This window comes from Melanostigma gelatinosum, assembly GCF_949748355.1.
Source record: "Melanostigma gelatinosum genome assembly, chromosome: 17".
Lineage (NCBI taxonomy): Eukaryota > Metazoa > Chordata > Actinopteri > Perciformes > Zoarcidae > Melanostigma > Melanostigma gelatinosum.
The window spans coordinates 6446758-6465154 of record NC_136650.1 but is presented as its reverse complement, the minus strand read 5'-3'; the positions used below and the strand labels follow the sequence as shown (position 1 = coordinate 6465154).

General features: G+C 45.3%; 2 protein-coding genes across 2 annotated transcripts; both read right to left on the bottom strand.

Moving 5' to 3' along the window:
* Positions 1 to 910: 910 nt before the first annotated feature.
* Positions 911 to 11990, bottom strand: tfap2e (transcription factor AP-2 epsilon). Its single transcript, XM_079287886.1, has 7 exons — positions 11814 to 11990; positions 10026 to 10466; positions 7938 to 7992; positions 5029 to 5260; positions 2957 to 3075; positions 2353 to 2491; positions 911 to 1880 (listed from the first exon to the last, which is right to left on the bottom strand). Exons 1-7 carry the CDS (start codon positions 11838 to 11840, stop codon positions 1619 to 1621), a joined length of 1275 nt encoding a protein of 424 aa, XP_079144012.1. The 5' UTR covers positions 11841 to 11990; the 3' UTR covers positions 911 to 1618.
* A 2014-nt stretch (positions 11991 to 14004) lies between these two features.
* Positions 14005 to 18210, bottom strand: ncdn (neurochondrin). Its single transcript, XM_079288756.1, has 8 exons — positions 18161 to 18210; positions 17734 to 17954; positions 16266 to 17337; positions 16007 to 16176; positions 15440 to 15678; positions 15112 to 15327; positions 14852 to 14994; positions 14005 to 14580 (listed from the first exon to the last, which is right to left on the bottom strand). Exons 2-8 carry the CDS (start codon positions 17938 to 17940, stop codon positions 14162 to 14164), a joined length of 2466 nt encoding a protein of 821 aa, XP_079144882.1. The 5' UTR covers positions 17941 to 17954; positions 18161 to 18210; the 3' UTR covers positions 14005 to 14161.
* Positions 18211 to 18397: the final 187 nt, after the last annotated feature.

Below are 18397 nucleotides of genomic sequence, written 5' to 3'. Positions count from 1 at the left end.
TGAATGTCTGGAACCAAATGTCATGGCAATCCATTCAAAAGTTGCGGAGATATTTCTCTCAGAACCACAAATGTCAAGCTTATGGTGGAGCTAGAGGAAAAATCACCCAAGTTATGAGGGTACTTCATCCAGGGAGCATGAATGTCTGTCAACACATTGACTTGCTGATGGCAGGTAGGATCAGTAGGATTCATGCTCTGGGGAACATGAATGTCATGAATGTCTCATAGTTCACAATACCTGTGTAATAGTTATGTAGAGATATTTTAGTCTGGACCAAAGTGGTGGACTGACAAAGATTTCCATCCCTGAAAATGAAATGCCACGTTTACATGTACTTTTCTTCTTTAAAATCATTATAAATTTTATATCTTTTGGTTTCGAACTGTTGGTCAGATAACGCAAGCAAATTGATGACATCACGTTGGGCTCTGGGAAGCTTTAACATGTTTCTCCATTTTAAGTAATTTTATAGACGAAGCAATTGACCGAAAAAGAATCAACACATCAATCAATAACGAAATGAAGTGTTAGTTGCAGTCCTCGCTGTGACCTTCCTGTTGAAGTCACAATAGACTCAGGCCTACAGGGATCAATACAAAATATCATTATTGGGACAAATGGAAAGAGGAAGCATTTACAATGGGAGCACAATAAAAGCACATCGTCACCTTTGGAAGTAAGTTGAAGTGGGCAGTTGTAATTTAAAGGTACCTGAAGGTGCCATTACTTTTCATTGTTCTAATGTCCCAGATGAAAAGATAAAAACACAGCCATGAAACTAAACCGATCAGTTAATTCTTTAATAATATATTACATTTATGCCGTAATACAATAATAATAACAACAGTAATAACATTAATAATAAACATACACAGAAAGTACAAAATGATTTGTGTTGTTTCCTTAAGTTACCAACTTACTTCAAAATAAAAGAAACCAAATCTCCTTTAGCTGCCTTTGACTCCTCCTTATCCCCCTGTTCGAGAACTCAATTTCCCATGACCACCCACTAAGAAGAACTACATGTGGAGGCTGTGCTTGTCCAATCAGGTGGAGTTTATCGTCTCCCAAAGTTCAAGAGGAGCAAAGAGCAGGTCGTGGTCTCGGATATGGCTTTACGACACTTCCCAGATGAGTTCAGTCCAAAACAATGTGTACGTGTGTGTGTGTGCGAGAGAGAGTGACTGATGGAGGCAGGGGTTTCTAAAACACAGATAAAGGTGACATGTTTACCAAAATAATTAAAAACCAAAAAAAAAGGGGGGGGGGGGATAAATAAATACAGCCACATGTAGGAACTCATCCTGAAGAGGTGTTTTGTAGACGCCATCATGACACAAACCAGCTAGAAGAGAGGTCCATGCGTCATGTTGAGTAAGGTGGTTGTGGACATACATTACAGTACAGATATCATCACGGCCCCCCGCCTCCTCGACGAGAGGGGCCGCAGAGGTTTTTCCGGGAGGTAAAAGTCTCAGTTTTTGTCCTGAGGGCGAAGGTGAAGACACAGAGGGGCAGCACTCAGTCACTTTTCCCTCCCCCCCACCTCTTTCTCTCCTCCTCTACGCCTCTCATCCATCCATCCATCCATCCGTGAGCTCGTCAGTCCTCCCCTCTATTTGCGGTGCTTCATCTCCTTGTCGTGGTGGCTCTTCCCTCCACCCTCTCCCTTGTCCAGCATTTTGATCGCCTCCATCAGGTAGCTCTGGAAGGCGGAGAGCGCGGCGCAGATGGCGGGAGTGCCGAAGCCGTGGGTGAGCATGCTGAAGTGGGTGAGGCTCCCCTGGACGCCGGGCTCCAGGCAGGGGGTGGGTCGACTGCCGCCCAGCGGAGAGCGGTCCTGGGACATCATGTCCACAAACTCCTTGCAGATCTCCCTGAGAAGAAAAGAAGACAAGACGATGGTTTTATATTGTGGCACTCTGAGATGGAAAACACCTTCACATGGAATACTTTGGGTCTTTACCGTGATTAAGACCAGATAGATGTGCCAAAGTAAGATTTGTACACCCTCAACAGAACAGCCACTGGAGTTTGGGGGGCTCTAAGGAGTCCAATCTGCCTTTTTATGATATTGTAAAACTAAAAATAGCACACATATATATTCCGCTACTGTTTGTTCACGTGAACCTTTATTACATTCTTCTAAAACAGATTCAGTTAGTATTTTCCAAAATCGCCAAAACACTGGATCCTACACCACCCATAATGCAGTTTAACAGCACCTTTTCTCTGAGCCTCTTTGTTGAACGCTCATAACGCTTGCAACGCATTTATTAGTAGTAACTCCCCAAAAAACCCGGCAGGGTGCTCTCCTTTCAAATGTGCAGCGGGGGATGAAGCACTCACTTGGTGGCGAGCAGCATGCTGCGCCGTGTTGGGAGCTGGTCCGGCTCGCTCTGCCTGCACAGATACTCGGCTGTGGCTCTGGCTGGAAACTCTGTCTCACACACATAACCAAAGTCCCGCGCCAGATGGACGGCCTCACCTGCAGGAGGAGGAGGAGGAGAGTGTGTCTGAGTGAGTCTTAGTGCAAAAAGGGAAAGGTCTTATGTATTCGTTCAGCAAAAGGTCAGATTTCAGGTCAGATAATTGTCCACGTACATATGCTTTTAAACGGCACACATTTAAAAGAGCGCTGCAGCGGCTCTCGGGGTCGGGTCAGGAGACGAGCTCTGCAGCCTTTTTTCTCACTTTCACCGCTCAAACAGTTCACTGCTCTTTGGCTTTTGCTGAAGCATCCGCAGCTTTTTTTCAAATGACACCATCCACGCATGCAGCCCCCCCCCCCCCCGTGCTATGACTTGTTTATTCATGCCTGCTCATGCGAGGATATTTCTATGTGAATATGTGTCTATCTGTCAGGATGTGCAGGTCACTGTATGTGTGTGTGTGTGTGTGTGTGTGTGTGTGTGTGTGTGTGTGTGTGTGTGTGTGTGTGCGTTTTCCCTACCCTCCACTAGAGATGTTAGGAGAGTGACGTTGGCTGCCTTGCGTCGCCCGGCGGGCAGGTTGAGGCCAATCTTCTCCAGACGCTCTCTCAGACAGCGGCCACCATTCTTTGACTTCGCCCTGAGGCGGGACAGGGAGACAGAGAGAGCAGTTTTTAGGAGATGGTCCTTGTGTGTGTGTGTGTGTGTGTTTATGAGTTCTGTAGCGGTGTGTTTCTGTGTGTCTATGGCTGAGTGTGTGTGTGTGTGTGTATGCGTGCCTTTATGTAAGTGAATGTGAGGCTCAAATCTCCCTACAGTATGTTCCCTGTCAACACTGATAGTGTCTTGAATTTCTTTCTCTGTTTTTAGTTGTTGCCTTACTTTCCTTTGCCTGTTCTCACCCCTTTTATTTATTCTTAAATATTTACATTTAAAGACATTTTAATAAATACTAGCACGGAAATAGTTTTATGTATTTATATGACAGGCACAGCTGGCAAAAGAAGTATTCAGAGAATAAAAGTAGCAGTAGTGTCAAAATATATCCTGCATTCAAAGCCTTACAGCATTAACAGAAAGATTTACTTTAACTATCAAAAATAAAAGCAGCTATTATGTAGGAAATGGCCCCTGCGAGTGTTATATTATTATATTAATGGATTATAGGGATTTTATTGTGTTAATGTGAGCATCTCTTCGCTGGTTGAGGAGGAGCACATTTTTACTTTACATACTGGGTGGTTAATCTATACGTATGAAGTAAAACAGAAATACTCAAGCACGAGTACGTGAAAATGACAGGCAGTGATGTAATATCAGTGGGGTCGCTGTACCTCTCTGATGAGGAGGTTCTCCATGTTTACTCCCCTTTAGATCTTTTAATCGTGTCCTCTTAAAGTATTTCAGCCTGTAACCCCCGACCATGAAGTTGTTCTCTGGCCCCGAGGCTGTGCTTCATTCAACCACATTGCCTCTCTCGTGATTTTGTCCCATGACCCATTTTGAGTATAAGCTCTGGCCCCATAGTTTAGTTAAAGTGCTCTTGTTCTGAAAAGCTTCAGGAAGATGGCGTACATGGTTGGTGTTGGTCATTTGCACCAAGAGGCCCTGTCTTGTGTTTAAAGCATTTTATTTAAACTAACAACTACAATCTAGACTCACAAATTCAATATGAGGGAGTAGTCTGTGTCCTATATAGAAAGGTGCGATGTGTCATATTTATGGACAGCGGATTTGTTAAGGTTGTTGTGAAATGCAACGTAAAGGCCGGCGGAGGGCCAAAAAAATCCTCTTTCTTTTGTTTTTTATTTGAATGGGAAAGTTTGGAATCACGATAGCTGCAGGTCAGCGAGTCTTTGGATCTGAATCACATCAGGCTCTTGCTTAACTTCTGAGGCTCACATTGATGCTTTGTCACAGTCACTGATTGCCTATTTCCCAGAGTGACTTTCAACAACATTCAGAGCAGCGTCACAACGTTAATGTGTGTGGATGAGCTAGTTTGGTGACACTAGAAAAAGCCTCAGTTGTGTTTCTTCCTCAAACTGTATTTTTTAGGCGACACGTTGATTGTGAGGCTGCTCTTTGTCCTCTTCTGTGATGGATTTCTTCTTCTACTTTTGTGGACACTGGGGCCAAAGAGCCACTGAAGACTTGCTAGATGGTAAATAAATAAAATGCAACATGTTCTGCCTGTTATTCAATTCAATTCAATTTATTTTGTATACCCCAAAATCACAAATCACAAATTTGCTTCAGGAATAAGAGAGATGCACCACCAAATAATAGAAATGGGCTTGCAAGTGCAACAGCTGTTTGGCGTAGGTGATCATTGCTGTTGCATATACGCTGTGACTGCTCAACCAAGGACAGATTTTCCACAGTCAAACTGTTGCATTTTGACTTTTGTACAGGTTTAATGAGGTAAAACTCCAAAATAAAAGCAAAGATTTAAGAAAAGTCAGACATGGTTGTCTTTACATGTAGGCTTAAAGGAATCTTTTAACCCCCCCCCCCCCCCCCCCCCCCCCCAAAAAACCCCAAACTGTCTAAAATGACACCACACCCTCTACCTTCCCCATCTCCCTCTCACCTGCGGAGGACTCCGCCCAGCAGGGAGGCGTTGAGGCACTCAGGCGGGGAGAGGCGTCGTTGCACCTCCCCGACCGTCACCTTGTACTTGGAGGTGGAGCTGAGCAGCGAGAGGCGGCCCGGGACCGAACAGAACACCTCGGCTGGGTTGGACACGCAGCCCATCCCCAGGCCGTCCTTACCCAGGGACAGGATGGACAGGGACGACCCGTTCAGCTTGGACGGGATGGGAACTGGTAGAAAGGAAGGATCAGGAGAGTTTACATGCTTTGTGGATATTTGTCTTATTTAAGTCTGACACAAATCTAGATGCAAGAGACCAAGGGTGAACAAAGATCATCAGTCTAAACACACATGTCTTCTGCGGGGACAACGGTGTTGTGTGAATGATCCCAATGAATGTATTCAGTGTGACGTTCTCCCCCGGGTCGACGGCTCTAATTCTGGAGCGCTGCTTGTTGATTCTCCCGTTCAAACTGCAGGTGGTCACGTGTTGACGGCGCATTCTCAAACAGCTCTGTTTCGCACCTTGAAGAGCTCCGTTCGCACTCACTTTTCTGCAGCGTGGTAAACTTTTACTGTGAGTTATTCCCTCTTGTTTTGGAGGAGGAGAAAGAGGAGGAGGAGGAGGAGGGCATCAAAGCCAACCACTTTAGGAGTTCAAGATTTGGACAGTGCAGCCTGGCCTTCAGGAGAAGCGTCTCCTTGATTTGCAAGGTGACTGATTTAAGTGTTGGCATTGAGACCAACGCCTGTTTGGCCCTTCAATCTTTGTTTTGTCATCTTTTTAAGGAGCTAATTGGTGTCGATGAAATTAGCTTTGGAGTCTTAATCTTAAATCCCAAATCCACTAAATCTGCAGTTGTGTCGGCAGAAATCCTCTGAATTGAGAGGATTGAAAGGAATCACCTCCTTTGTGTGTCTGCGGATCTACTTCCATGAGGACCACGTTTATTCACAAGGAGACAAAGAGAAAGTAGAGCTCCACCTCATTGTTTATGGGGGGGGGGGGGGGGGGGGGGGGCTTGAGGCCATGGAGATATGTTGGTTTATGTGCGCAGGTTTTGAGATGCCCATGTCTTACATTTCTGCCCTGCATTTTATTTGTTTTGCTCACAAAATTGACAAGTGTCTTTAAAAAAAATGACACGAATGTGACTTTAGAAACAATCCACAAAGTTTCTCTGTAAATAGTGTTTGTTGGAACAGCTGTCTGCTGAGGCAATAGTGCTGATATTAACTGTTGTCCAGAGTTAACTGGGAAACTGTATTTGGAAAACAAAAATGTATTGCATTACATATTTTGAAGTGGGATTTTGTTTTACAGTGCTGCCAAAAAACAACAACATCCCAATCACCTCCATTGGTTTAGGTGTGTTTAAATCTGGACAACCTATTTAAACTATCATGTTAGAATAAGAAAGAATATATGCTTTTTTAAGGTGAATTCTATACTTGTATTGTTACGTTTAATGTTGTTTAATTTGGGAGGGTCCTTTAGGTGTTTACAAGAACATGTAACATGCGCCCACCGCCTCTTTCTCTTTCATTGGTCTTCAGTCCTGATGGTTCTCTCTCTCTCTCTCTCCCGTGCTCTCTCTCTCTTTCTCCTCTGCCATCTCTCTGCCCCTCCCTCCCTCCTCCTCTCTCTTTCTCTTATCATCTTTGACTCTTTCTTGTGCCTCCCACTCTTCATCTTCCCCCTCTTTCTCTCCCATATTCTGTGTCGTTCCCGTCTCCCTGTTGGATTTTCTTATTCATGAGGGCTTTAGGTTTGCTCTGCTATCTGCTGTAAGTGCTTGCCGGGGAGAGTCTCGCTGTGGTAATTGATCAATTCGAAGCGTTTGGCAAACAAGTGGAATCGCTGTCACTTCATCAAATCACGGCTGGTTTGCAGCTGCTTGAATCGAGCTGGAAACCCACTAGTGGGAGCCTCCTCCTCTTCTTCGGGGGACTTGATTTGGGGAATGAAATCCTTGAATTTGTGAAAACTTTATGGCGTGAAGAGATTGAGGCCAGTGAGGCTTTGGGCATTTAGAATTAGGAGGGCAAAATATATTTGAAATGTAAAAGGAAATTCTCTAAAATACAAAGCATCCACAATGTATGTTATGTTTATATAACACACTGAGTGTCATCTATCTCTCTCTCTATCTATATTTCTTTGCTGCAGCTTTACAGGCCTGTCTATCATATCAGTTTTTTTTTTTTTTTTGGACTGAGCAAGGTTTTCCCAGTATCACGCTCCGCCAGCGACAAATCCAACTTGAGTTTTCTAATCGTGCCCCTTTGTCTCCTGAAACTCAGAGTCGGTAATATTACAGTGATCACACTCTGCAAATTCCCCCACAACTCCTCTTTTATCATGTTCCCCTCCCTTTTCTTCTTTGCCCCACTTCTCCTCTCCTCTTCACTCTAATCCCTCTCTCTCTCTCTCTCTCTCACACACACACACACACACACACACACACACACACACACACACACACACACACACACACACACACACACACACACACACACTCTCTCTCTCTCTCTCCCTCTCATATGACCATGAACAGTTCATTAAGAATGTGTGCCTTTGGGGTGAAGTCTGCAGCTGAGTATTAGAGGACTTCTTGACTTCAAATGAAATAGCAAAACAGAATTATTTATAGTGTGTGAGTGTGTGTGTGTGTGATAGTGAGAGAGAGAGAGAGAGAGAGAGAGAGAGAGAGACTGGTGTTGGAGTGCCCCTAAACACAAAACCCCCTTCAGCATGTATAGCACAATTATATAGGTGCACACTTAGACACAAATGTGCACACACACTCAATCTTTCGCTTCTCTCTGCCACACACACACACACACACACACACACACACACACACACACGCACACACACACACCCACATAGCTCTCTCCCCTTACCTTTTTTAATGACAGAGTGGTCGAGGATGCCCAGGGCTGATCCTTCCTCCATTCCCTGTGTCAGACAGACAGACAGTCACGATCATTTATCCACCGGCCTCACAGCCAACACACACACACGCACACACACTTATATATAAACACACAGTTATAGACACACACACATGGCTTTTTCTCTCAGGCCAAAGCAAGATGGACGGTCCAGTGTTATAGGTTTTCCCTTGCAGCACACATGAACAACTATCCATACCCGAGTAAATAATGAAATCTGTTGCTTATTGGATTCTGTTTCTTTGTGGATGGAGAGCAGGAGAGATGGTAAATCATGGAAGTTATGGCGGATGTTTTTAAACAATCCATTCATATTTCCACACAGCTTAAAACCAAAAAGGATTTTTTTTGTTGTATAAATATATACTTTATGTTATGAGTCACTAAGTTTGGTTTGAAAATATTTTGGGGAGACTAGAAAAGTTGCCTCTTTATTTTTCAGTGCAACAAATCTACTTATTTACAAACAAAATACCACTCAATGAAATAAATACTGTCTCCATCACTGTTTCAAATAACTAAAGAGCAGTTTGTTTTCATATACTATTTTTTTTTGCTTATAAATATAATAACTTCCAACATGTAAAGCCATGTAAAACCATGTTATGTTTCTTTGACTTTAGGCATATAAAGGGAAAAGGTGATATGAATAAGAAATTATTGAATAATGATCAAAAACAGCCACGTCGGTGCACACATTGAAATAATAAATTAAAGTCTTTGCAGATTGTTTGATCTTTTCATTCACTGAGGATGAAATCGTCTTGCAGGGCGATTCTCGGATGTCTCCTTTGTGGTGAATTTATAAGAGGATTCAAACGCGAAGGATATAATCCATTAATCAAATAAAGGTCCTTGTCAAGTGGGAGCGTTTAACAGCAACATGCCCGGGTTGACTCCTTGCCTGCGTGGCGCTCCTCTCAAACGTTTCTTTTCTATTAATGACCGCGCACATCAATTGGTCTCGGTGTGTTTCTTTTTTTCCCTGCGAGGAGGCAACAAACAGCGTCTGCAGCTGCACCTGCTGCAGGGAAGCTGCAACTGCTCAATAAACCATAGCAACTATTCTCCCCCCCCCCCCCTAAAAAAAAAAAACCTGCAGAAGGCAAAAGGCTACAGAATTACATTGTCTTCGTGCGAGACATCGGGTGATCCTGAATGTCCTGACTAATAATAAGACGGACAGATATGACAAGAAAACGTTTTTTTCTGGAATTCAAATTTCAGAAAAAGATTACACTTTTTTTCATATGAGGCTAAATACATTAACATTCTCCCTACTTTATATCTACCATAAACTATTAAGATCAACTTCAGCATACATTTTCAGATTAACTCGATGCATCTCTGTCTCAAAAACTCAAATCATCTTTGAGAAAAAAACCCGTAGCCGATACTCAACAGGCCATCTAAAATTCACACTTGACAAAATGGAGGACAGTTATCTAATATAATATTATTTATTCATCTATGAACGAATTTTGAAGAGAAAATAAACCATTTCGGCTAATATTGTTTCAACATTCCAACTCCAACAGCAGCCTACAGTTGAGTTTAGTTTTTTTGTCTGCGACCCACAACTGTTTATTTTCAAAACTGCTCATGTGATTTTTTTTGTGGGAAATTAATTCATGTAAAATACGCGGAGGGTCTGCAGGAGTTTTAATTTAAAATAAAAGTCAAATAACATCCCAAATTAATGAAAATGATTCATAGTGTCCGTTAATTAAAGGTGTTTATTAAAAATATATATTTGATTCATGTGAGCTGTTTTTCATGAATTATCGTTTGAAGGAAATGGAAGATAAATTGCCTTAATGGTCTTTTTCAGTATATTGTAAGTATGTGTAGAATAACAATAACGGCATTGGAATACAGAAAAATAAAATATCAATGAGGCCCAGTGTAGATTTCGTTCACAGAGAGTTAATGTCTGTGCGCACCGATTTGGAACTTTTACGCACGGTCTTCCCAGTGCGCAACGCCAACGCAACCACAGGATGGAAAGCCAAAACGTGTAAATAAAAAAAAAGTCACCTGAAGATCGTCCAGGCCGTGATGTCCCATGTGCATCCCGAGAGGACCGTCCCCGAGAGCGGTAGCGCCTTCTCCGAGACCGTGCAGCAGCCGGGGGACAGCTGCATACTCCCGCCGGGGGTCGAGGCTCAGAGCCCGGTGCGACTGTGAAAGGAGTCCCCCGTCGTCGGAGCGCGACCTCTGCGAGTGCCATGCCACTTGCTGATGCTGATGGAGGGAGTTGATGGAAGTGTAGGGGTCTGACAGGTGGGGATACGAGTCCTGGCTCTGGGAGTACTGCAGGGAGGACTGGGAGTAAGGGGGAGGAAAGTACGGAGGCTGGAAGTCAGAGGCCGGAGTGTGACAGAGCGGGGGAGCCGAGGAGTAGGCGGCCTGGTTGAGGGAGGAAAGCTGGGAGAGGCGCCCACTCGGCGAAGAGCCGCTTAGTCCGTCTGCGCGGTCCTGTGGAAAATTGAAACAAAGTTTGCTTCACAGCAGCAGCTCCAAGTCCTCCTCATCAAACTGTTCTCCCAAAGGTGCAACACGGCACTGACTATTATACCAAATGTCACATTCCAAAAGTGATCAGCTCCGGGAAATGTGTTTTTCTCTTTATTTTTTAACTGAGGCAAACTTAAAAATACATATTAAGCCAATTGTAAATTAAAGCAAAACAGATGTAACCCGTAAATAAATGTATCTCCATTTTTATTAGACAGATAGCAGTAACGCTTGAAGTGATGCGCACTGGCAGAAGACCCCCTTGGCATCGCTGCTGAACAGTGTCAGAAAGGTCACGGCCACCAAGAAGCTGCACAAAGGACAGGTAATGCACAACAACACGTTGCTCCGGGAATGGGGGGGGGGGGGGGGGTACATCTGTAAACAATCCGTCATCGTGGCAACAAAACACTGACCCCACAACTGAATATAAAGGAGGCTTTAATTCCGGCCGCTGAGGCGCAGCAAAACAAATGTGATTTTATACTCGACTTTACAAGTTTCACCCCATCGCGCAAACCGAGATGCCAGCATGCGCCAAACAGATGTAGTCCACTAGCCTACATTTCTGCTCACACATCCTGGTCAAATTGGATTTCTTTTTTTTGTTGTTGGGTCAGCCAGATCAATGCCGCTGTTGTGGAACAATGTCCATTATGTGCCAGGCAGCCAGCACACATAAAAGCACACATATCTGTCATCCATCACCGCGCGCAGGATGGTGTGATCGTCCTTTCAGTCGAACGCAGTTAATGTTAAAGGCTGTTGAACCTGGTAACACTCCTCCAGAAAGACCGGCCGCTGCTGTGTCTCGGCACGTCACAGTTTGTGCGGCGAGATGACAGTTTACTGTCAGCCGGCCTCACTTGCTGTGACACCGTGCAGACAAAGACCATCTCCGCGGACAGATGCGCGGCGCCGCGGCGCTAAACTGTGTGCCAGAGAGGCTCATTGGGGCGCACGGACACTTGATACTGGAGAGCAAAGAACAAAACACATGTATCCGAAATGTATTTAATTAACCAGCCAAAATAGTGTTAAAAAAATTCCCATGGGCCGTTATACTCTGCAAGCTGACAAAATGCAACATATTGATTAAATCATAACGTCTTCTTTTCTGGACATTTTTTACACGAACTGAGCTGTTTTTAAGTGAAAACACATTTTGCGTACAATCTTTCAGGCTCAGTCCGACACTTGGCACAGAAAATAAACTCTTTCCTAAAATTGAGTTCGTAACGAACAGACATCAACAGTAAAAACAAACAAAAAAAACAACTTAAAAAACGATGTCTCTTTCAAACTCACCATAGCCGAATATGTGTGGATTAACATCTGGACCACTCTGGCTAACCCCAAATGTAATATTCAACAGGATGCGCGAGCGTCCAACGACTGAAAGATGCCACCAAATGCTCCGAGATGTAATCCAGGCTGTTTTCACCGGTCCATTAAATTCAAAGGCGTTATTTACTTTTCCCTTCTCTCTCTCTGCGTTTGACGGAGCTCTTTACGCACGGATGAAACGCTGCTGTCAGATACACACACATGCACACACACACGCGCACATAACACACGGAGTCCTCCAGACTCTCCATGAGCGCACTACTTATAGGCTTTGCGCGCACTCGGCAGAATGAGGGGAGGGGTCGACAGGGTCCACTTCTCTTAAAGAGATATTTTCATTCAATTAGCCTCCGTTGATTCAAACACACACACACACTTTTACATTTATTGTTTTGTTTTTTTCGTTTTTAGAAATGGCAGCGAGTCATATATTTTGGATTTTACGCAGCGAGAAAGGACTATCAAATATCAGAGTTTTCATATGTTTATTAAAGAAGAAGCTTAACAAAAATCATATTTTAACAATAAAATCATATTTTCTCACGTTTAACGTCTAAATTATTCGCTTTTACGCACGGGTCTCCAGGTCCCTCTCGTCAGAAATATTATATTCAATAATGCGTTTTTCCTCCTAATATTTCACCCGGACTGAATCGTTCACACGACAAGTGGATTTTCTGGATTCAGCTTCCCTTAAAAAATAAGCCAGCAGGCCCACAACGTGCAGCCTTTTGCGCAATGATTATGGACTATGCGCGGTTTCTTTTACCTGCAGAAGGTCGGTCTTATTTCGGGATTTCCAGAGCATGGTGGTGGTGCCGGTGGCTCTCAGTGTGGCTGTCACGCTGCAGCTGAGGGGTTAATGCGGTGGATGGAGAGGAGACGGGCTGAAGGTGCGGAGAGGAGTGAGTTAGTTTGAGAGATGATGCAGGAGTTTGTATGGATGGATGTTGGGGAAAGGGGGGTGGCGGGCACAAAGAGAAAGAGGGCGGGAGGTGACAGGAGTCGCGAAGCGGGTAACACAACTTTTTTGTGCGTAGACTGTAGGATCGGGGACGAAGTGGTTAACAAGGAAGATAAAGACAAAAAGAAGTATTCCCGATATGAACAAAAACGTGATTTTCTTCCTTTGAAATGTATGTCAGTTTAAATCATTCTAAACTGAGAAAATAATCTATTTATCCAAATATCTGTTGAATAAATATGAAGCAATATCAAATGTTTTATTGAGATGAGTCACTTTTCTAAAACGTCATACTGCCCTTTAACGAAAGCACTGCATTAATAACTGGAACACTAACTTAAAAAAAAAATGCCTTTATCATCTACTTTCTCCAAAGTTTCAAAGCATAAAATGACCAAAGTTACTCTCCTGAATTTGAACCAGAAAGTAGAATTAAGAAGAAAACAAACGAGAGAAAAAACACTCTTTAAGTTTCCATGCAACTATACAGACATGTAGTGTGTCTAAAACTTCGAGGCGCATTAGAGCCAAACAAGTCTCACTGCGCCATCTTGTGGCGGTTCATGTAGAAGAGGACTGCTGTTTTTAACCACAGGCCCAGTTATCCACCTTAACAGAAGCCTGCTCAGACATCAACATGTATTATTGATTACATTTATACAAAACTTGGTAAAAACCTCCGGCCAGAACGGCAGACTTGATACTTGGACTCTAATAACTTTAGACTTACAGTATAAAACAAAACATCTTAAGTTGTGACATGATAAAATCCCAGAAAACTAAAAAAATAATGCGACTGCATAGCTACGCAGCTTCAATATTAAATGGTTGTGCCAATGACCTGATAGGACGAAGTCTCAGCTTTGTAAAAAACCCACTATTGACAGCATTAATAAGAAAGTGCAGAAATGGTCAGGAAGACCTTTACGACTCACATCTTGACTGACAAGTTGAAGTCTTGTGAATTAAAGGACGACGGGCTTTCTTTGTCCCACACAACAATCGGTCTCTTTGACGGCTTCTGTCATCCCCCTTTGTTCTTACTGAAGATGTAAACCCTTAAAATAAACGGTCAAAAATAAACTTCAGTGTTCAACTAGTTTGTGGGGAAGAAATATAACGTTCAAAGCAACAAGGAAAAAAAAGACGATTCATGAAAACATGAGCAAAAAGAGGCCGTGGTTGGTTTTCCAACAAAATACTTCTTTATTAAAGACATTAACGTTTCACACGTAAGAGACGGGTTACGCATTGTTCATGTCGGTTTGGTACAAGTCATAAACACATGTTTGGCTTCAGTAACGGCCCTCCATTATTATTTCATTTTTAAAAGCACTCAACACTTTCACTTCACTCCCACTGACTTCTTCAGGTTCCTCATGCACATCAGAGCTCCTTTATCAGTTCTCATCACGTCTCCAATCTCCTTTTTACAGACCGGGCACTGGTCAGCCATGGCGCACAGCGCTTCCTCAAGCACCTCCTGCGTGTGCCGGTCGGGCAGAGCGCTGCACTGACTCAGCATGGCCAGCGTGTGCTTGAGCCAGCCCTCCTCTCTGACCAGGGCGGCGATCCAAGGCTGAGCGTGGACGCAGCCTCCCAGAGCCTGCAGACACAACCTCCAGAGCTCCGCGGCCTCGTCCCAGCTCTCCTCCCAGCCGCGGCTCACCTTGACCGGGCCGGGGCCGGAGCCGGAGTCCAGGGCGCTGCGGAGGAACCGGAGAGCTGCGGAGAAGAGACGCTTCTGGCCGGCTTCAACCGAGCCTGGAAAATAAAATGTACAAAGTATGCATCATTAGTAGAGCCTTTTACAGGCTGTTAACAGTTACAATCTGCATCTTGTGTACAGCAGCCTCTCTCTCCAACCAAGAGCCTGCATTCCCATTGGCCTATTTTTTTTTATTTTTTTAAAGCAGTTACAGAAGGAAACGCAAGGGAAGCTAATAACATGAGTAAAGGCTAAACACAACTGGAAAACAAAGTGGTGCCAAGTGTGTGATTATCCCCCCAAAAAAGTAAAAGACAACATTTTCACCTGAAGGAGCCGCTTTGAGCCTGCCGATCATCAGTCCCAACGTGCAGTAATTTGCTGCTAGGACCAGCAGGCGGGGCTTGTGCACCAGAACAGGAAGCGCTTCACTCAGAAGGGCCTCCAGCGTTCTGAAACACGGGTCCTTCCTGGACAACAACAAAAAAACAAGTACGAGTGTTGATATCTCAGTATTAATATCAATGAAACAACAGATCATTAATCAGCAGGCTTCAGGTGAGTCTTTTCTCTTGTAAACCAGCTACCTGACTCTCTCCGGCTCCGTGACGGTGAAGTTGAGGAGCGCTGAGCAGGCTGTCTCCATGCTGGGATCCCTGGCCGACGCCCCCCCACTTTTCCCCTTGAGGTCAGTCCAGCACCGCGACAGGAAGTCCACCAGCAGGGCCGGGGTGTCGAGGGTGAGCAGCACCTTCCTGGGACCTTCCTCGGCCGACAGGTGACACAGAGCTGGGAGGAGGTACCTGGGGAGAGGGAGGAGGAGGTGAGGGAATAAAGAGCACGTGCTGTCAGATGACTGCAGAATCTGAGGGATTCAGCATATTGATTCCCTCTGAAATGCATCGTCATCTTTACCTCAGAGCTTCTCTGCCCGTCCACGCCTCCCTCTCCTCTCTGGCGGACACCTCGGCCATCCAGTCGGAGAGGCCCTGCTCTGGGCTCTCTCCCTGCAGGTGGCTCCGGGAGTAGCCGATGAGGAACGGCAACAGCCCGGTCACCTCCTCCTTCAGACAGGAAGTCTCCTCGGCCAGCCATGAGCACAGCGAGCGGAACGTGGCGAAGATAAAAGGGTCACCGTAGCAACTTGGGTCCACCTACGAGAACAGGAAGAGTCTTTTAGAAAAGGGCGTGGCAATAACAACAATAACATATAAACTGTGGTCGGACTGAAGAGAATATGAATCCCATCATAACACTACGCCATGAAAATATCACCTTTTCCCCAATTAATAGCCCAAAAGTTACAATCGAAGAGAACAAACAGCTGAGAGACTAAGCAGGGAATTGCTGGTATTTATATTTAGAATGAATGACTTCTTAAAAAGATTATTCATTTAATAAATAGTCTACAAGTAGCTTCTTGAGTATAAAATAGAAAAGAGCAGAGTACCGCTAACAGAAGCTTAAACGTCAGCCTCTCACCTGCTGCAGGTGATACATTAAAGCGGCGAAGGCCTCCTCCAGCACCCCGAGGACCTGCCTGCTCTGCTGCAGACTGATTGAGGGGATGGAGCTCTGGGGAGGTTCAGTGGTTTGGGACAGTTCCATACAGCAGGCCTGCTCTATGGCGGCCTCCATGATTCGGTAACAGCCTGTGAAGAAGAACACCGGGTTTAAGTAACGAGGGCGGTTCATCACGTTTAGTCGAATCCCAGCCCCACGGTGGATGTGATGTCCCCACCTGTGAGTGTTTGCTGCAGCTCCGGGCTCAGTTCATTACCAGGCGGTTCCTCCAAACCCATTCTGACCTCCACGCAGGCCCGGTTCACCAGCAAGCAGCAGAACTTTGGCGGCCCCACCGGCTCCCAGCCGTGCAAATCCAGCAGGCAGGCACTGAGGACCAGGATCGGCCCGATCTGTTTCGGCGTCAGCTTTGCCTGCAACATGGGTCTCAATGCCTCCCATACGCGGACCACGGCTCCCTTCAGCTCCTCACTCTCTACGGACACTCCCACCGGGGGGAGAAACTGCGCCAACTGGTTGCACATGTCCAGCTTGGTCTGGCCTGTGGCTTGGCAGAAGTCTTTGGAGAGCCCGACCAACAGAGTGAGGAGTTCCGCAGGGTTTTTACTCCACACTTTGTCCTTGGTTTTACCCGAGAGGAGGCGACCCAGCAGGGCAAGCCCCATCTCACGGCTGAAAGTCTGGTTTTGTTCCACTGCCTGGCACAGGGCAGGAATGGCACCCCTGCTCAGCAGCTGGTCGGGACCTCTGGATAAGGTACACACGGCTGTGAGAACCTGGTAGCAGTCAGAAGCCACGGCCTCATCCAGCTTGGAGGACGGGGAGGTTTCTTCAGCCGTTGAAGATCCGTTTGCTTCACTGCAGTCATCAGCCTTCTGCTTGCTGGTCTGGCCCTCTCCTGCGGATTTTGCCACATTGGCAGCAACACTTTCCGTGTTTGAACTCTCCTCTGACTGGACTCTGCTCTCTGGACCCCGCCCGACCTCTCCGTCTTGGCTCTGGTCCTGGGTTTCCTGCTTCTGCCGCGTCACAGGACCGTTTGACAATATGCCCAGCAGGAGCGGGATGGTGGTGAGGAGCTGGGGATGGCAGGCCATGTCTGGGTCCGTGCTCAGGGCAGCCAACAGAGCCGTACCCAGTGAGAGGAGCTCCTGTGGGGGCAAGGCGGAGTTCTCGCTCCCTTTGACCGCCGTCACTAAAAGCCGAGCCGGAAGGTTCAGGCCAACGGCCTCGAAGATGCGCCTCAAGGTGGGTTTGTCTAGCTGGCTTGCTGGGCACAAGCGAGTTATCTGACGACAGAAAACACCCACTGGTCAATGCTGAGGTCTGATACTTGGACTCTTTATACATACCCATATATATTTACACTTAGTTCCACCTAGCTATAGAAACAAATTATGCATTCATGCATTAATTCAACCCTTGTGAAAGTTGCAATGATCAGTTTTTTATTAAATCTTGTTTAGTGAGGTGTTGATTCATAGCTGCATTTATTAAGCAACTATTTCCTCCTCCTTGTTTGTGTCTTTTTAAGTGTGGATTCATAAATAATATGAATGCATATATTTTTCTAGATGCCAATGTATTAGTTTTAAAAGGCAACCCTTTGGTATAAACGATATCAATGCAAAGGACCAGTGAAATATGAGTACAGAGTATTCTTATTTCAGCAGGGAGACACTTACCAGCAGAAGAGCAGCCAGTGTGTGGCTGTCATTTTGAGCCTGCCTGAGTGCGTGAAGACATTTCTCCAACACCTCCATCTGGACATCAGTCAGACCACCTCCTGCATCCGTCTCTGAGCCTCCTCCATCTTCTCCTCCTCCTCCCTGCTCCTGTTTTACAGGAGGCTGGGTGATCACGGCAAGTGCAACGTCGGCGCCGTCCGCCATTATGACCTCAGCAACTGCGTAACCAAGAGAGGAATAAAAAAAAAAGTAAAGTAAGCAAAGTGATAGAAAATATAACTGAAAATTGGATCATTGGCTCCACACCGTTGAGGGCAACAATAGCAGCGTAATTTAATGATATTCATTTGGTTTGCCGAGTCATTGTAAGTTACGGTTGGCAAGAATGCAACAGATAATTGTAAACTGTTACAAAATAACTTACTTAGTTGACAGATCTATCACGCGTGCGGCGGCAGCAGCAGCTCGTGAACACTATCCGGAAGTGAAATGTCAATAGAGCTACGAGAAACCAATGGAAACGTTCTGAGAATGTCGAAGAACCAATCACAGGAGGGATAGTTGGAATGCGGAGACGCCATTTTGGCCGGTGCTGTAACGTCGGAGAAGCGACGCGGCATTACTTTTTCTAAGGTCACGGAAGACATTTCTATTTTACTTT

Excerpts from the sequence above, each read along its gene's own strand:
- tfap2e (XM_079287886.1), bottom strand. The coding sequence starts at position 11,840 with ATGTTAATCCACACATATTCGGCTATG. Across the intron at positions 7,993-10,025 it reads ACGGCCTGGACGATCTTCAG|GGAATGGAGGAAGGATCAGC; the intron begins GTGACTTTTTTT and ends TGTCTGACACAG. Across the intron at positions 1,881-2,352 it reads AGCATGCTGCTCGCCACCAA|GGAGATCTGCAAGGAGTTTG; the intron begins GTGAGTGCTTCA and ends TTTTCTTCTCAG.
- ncdn (XM_079288756.1), bottom strand. The coding sequence starts at position 17,940 with ATGGCGGACGGCGCCGACGTTGCACTTGCCGTGATCACCCAGCCTCCT. Across the intron at positions 15,679-16,006 it reads TAATGTATCACCTGCAGCAG|GTGGACCCAAGTTGCTACGG; the intron begins GTGAGAGGCTGA and ends CTGTTCTCGTAG. Across the intron at positions 15,328-15,439 it reads ACGGGCAGAGAAGCTCTGAG|GTACCTCCTCCCAGCTCTGT; the intron begins GTAAAGATGACG and ends CCCTCTCCCCAG.